The sequence below is a fragment of the Otolemur garnettii genome, unplaced genomic scaffold (genome assembly GCF_000181295.1).
Source record: "Otolemur garnettii isolate 467f Iridium unplaced genomic scaffold, OtoGar3 scaffold00054, whole genome shotgun sequence".
NCBI lineage: Eukaryota > Metazoa > Chordata > Mammalia > Primates > Galagidae > Otolemur > Otolemur garnettii.
The window spans coordinates 753,463-756,114 of record NW_003852449.1 but is presented as its reverse complement, the minus strand read 5'-3'; the positions used below and the strand labels follow the sequence as shown (position 1 = coordinate 756,114).

At 43.8% G+C, this 2,652-nt stretch overlaps 1 protein-coding gene across 1 annotated transcript in view; it reads right to left on the bottom strand.

The window, feature by feature from the left end:
* Positions 1 to 261: 261 nt before the first annotated feature.
* The window catches only part of DLGAP5 (DLG associated protein 5), a 53,900-nt gene continuing 51,509 nt past the window's right edge, over positions 262 to 2,652 (bottom strand). Inside the window, exon 20 of the mRNA XM_012806547.2 lies at positions 262 to 409. Coding sequence (XP_012662001.1) covers positions 263 to 409 — 147 coding nt within the window. The 3' untranslated portion in view covers position 262. The remainder of the gene's footprint in view (positions 410 to 2,652) is intronic.

Sequence of the window (2,652 nt, the reverse complement as noted above, 5' to 3'; positions counted from 1 at the left end):
TTTGAGACAGCGTCTCAAGCTGTCACCCTGGGTAGAGTGCCATAGCATCACAGCAACCTCCAACTCTTGGGCTTCAGCGATTTTCTTGCTTCAGCCTCTCGAGTAGCTGGGACTACAGGTGCCTGCCACAACGCCCGGCTATCTTTTGGTTGTAGTTGTCGTTGTTGTTTGGCGGGCCAGGCTGGATTGGAACCCGCCAGCTCCGGTGTATGTGGCTGGTGCCCTAGACACTGAGCTACAGGTGCCAAGCCTGCATTTATTTTTAAATTGAAAATTCTTCTGGTTGTTCTCCACAGGGAGGCTTTGAAGGTGAAAAGGAAATCAGGTCACCACCAAGGGAAACGTGTCGGGAATGTTCTCTATGTCTGCCCTCCGGCTGAGCGAATGGATTGCTGCAGTTCAGGCCTGTCTAGAGGACAAATACACAGGCATCACCATTACACTATTAGAGGTTTTTTTTTTAAAAGACAGAGTCACTCTGTCACCCAAAGTAGAATGCCCTGGAGTCATAGCTCACAGCAACCTCCAGCTCTTGGGCTTAGGCGATTCTCTTGCCTCAGCCTCCAGAGTAGCTGGGACTACAAGTACCCACCACAATGCCTGACTATTTCTGTTGTTGTTGTTGCAGTTTGGCCGGAACTGGGTTCGAACCCACCACTCTTGGTATATGAGGCCAGCGCCCTACTCACTGAGCCACAGGCACCACCCCAGAAGTTTTGGGGTTTTTTTTGAGACATAGTCTATGTCGCCCTCGGTAGAATGCCATGGCGCCACAGCTCACAGCAGCCTCCAACTCTTTGGGCTTAAGGGATTCTCTTGCCTCAGCCTCCCAATTAGCTGGGACTACAAGCACCCACCACAGGGCCTGGCTGTTTTTGTTGTTGTTGCCGTTGTCATCATTGTTGTTTAGCTGGCCCAGGCTGGGTTCAAACCTGTCAGCCTCGGTGTATATGGCCAGTGCCCTACTCACTGAGCTACGGGTGCTGAGCCACCATCAGAAGTTTTAACAACTAAATTTTTAACGTTGCTAGTTAATGGTGGATTAATTAATAACATAAATAACATTTTCCCTATATAATAAAATTATCACTAACAATGATCATGCTACTTTTCTACAGATCTAATTTCAAATATATAATTTTTTAAGTTAAAAAGGCATATTAAGAATACATGGCTAATGGGTGGTGCCTGTGGCTCAGTCAGTAGGGCTCTGGCCCCATATATTGAGGGTGGCAGGTTTGAACCCCGCCCAGCCCAAACTGCAACAACAAAATAGCTGGGCATTATGGCAGGCGCCTGTAGTCCCAGCTACTCGGGAGGCTGAAGCAAAAGAATCGCCCAAGCCCAAGAGCTGGAGGTTGCTATAAGTTGTGACCCCACAGCACTCTACAGAGGGCGACAAAATGAGACTCTGTAGCAAAAAAAAAAAAAAAAAACAAACACATGGCTAAAGTATAAATAATCTGCAAATGGACTTAAGCAATATAGGTAGGTTGACTAAAATCAAGGCCACTTACACAGAGCCTACAACTACAACAGCACTTACTAGCCTACCCCCCACCAAGCTCTACTTCAAAGTTCTAATGAAGCTAGTGAGCAAGCAATACTTTGGGCCTAAAATAGACAGGTGGACCTATAAAAATATCTAATTCTATATATCAGAATTTTATATTCTCTATAAAAAAATTCTAATATTTATGTGATTGGAAAAAACATCACAAGACGACTAAATTATAAGGTGCTAAGATTTACCAAGGCATAAATGACAAAATTTATTCATGTTTCTAATATATCAAAAACAAACTATTAGGATTCATTAACTTAGAGATTTACCTATAATATCAGATATTCTCAGAACCAATCATTCAGGCTACACATCTGAGAACAGGATTAAATAAGGTTTACACGAATTAGCCTTATGCTGAAAGCCCTGATCCTCTCTAGATTTTAGTTTATGATTAAGGAAGGCTAAGGCCAAGAAAGAATGGTATGTAGGTCACAGTAACACACTTCACTCTGCTCCGGAGACACGGGGCAGCCAGAGCCTGACCACTACGAAGGCAGCTTTGAAAGACAATGGACCCCAAGGTACACAAGGGTCCTTAATTAGTGGCTTACGGAAGCAAAGTATTTACCAGGCTTCATGAAGTTAACAAAAATTGTTGCTGTTTGAGCCCATACTTGCTTTAGTGAATTGCTTATATTCTCAGATCAAATATTAACAAAGCAAAGTCATTTTCCTGACCCATTTTTAGTAGTTAGTTCTGGAAAAACTCAAAGTAAGGTAACAAAGCAGGATTGTTGACCCTGACTATACATCAGAATCATTCAGTGAGGGAAAACACATAAAGACCCTACTCCAGAAGACTGAAATAAAAGCGTCTGGGGTAGGAATGGAACCAATGCTATACAAGCTTAGTTGTAGGAAAGAGAACACAATCTCACTTATGCCACAGGACCAGCCTAATAATGTGACAGCTCTACCTAATGAGAAATTTATAGTTAAGAAGGGAATTAGGCTCGGCACCTGTGGCTCAAGTGGCTAAGGCGCCAGCCACATACACCTAAGGTGCTGGGTTCAAATCCAGCCCAGGCCCGCCAAACAACAATAATGGCTGCAACCAAAAAATAGCCGGGCGTTGTGACAGGTAC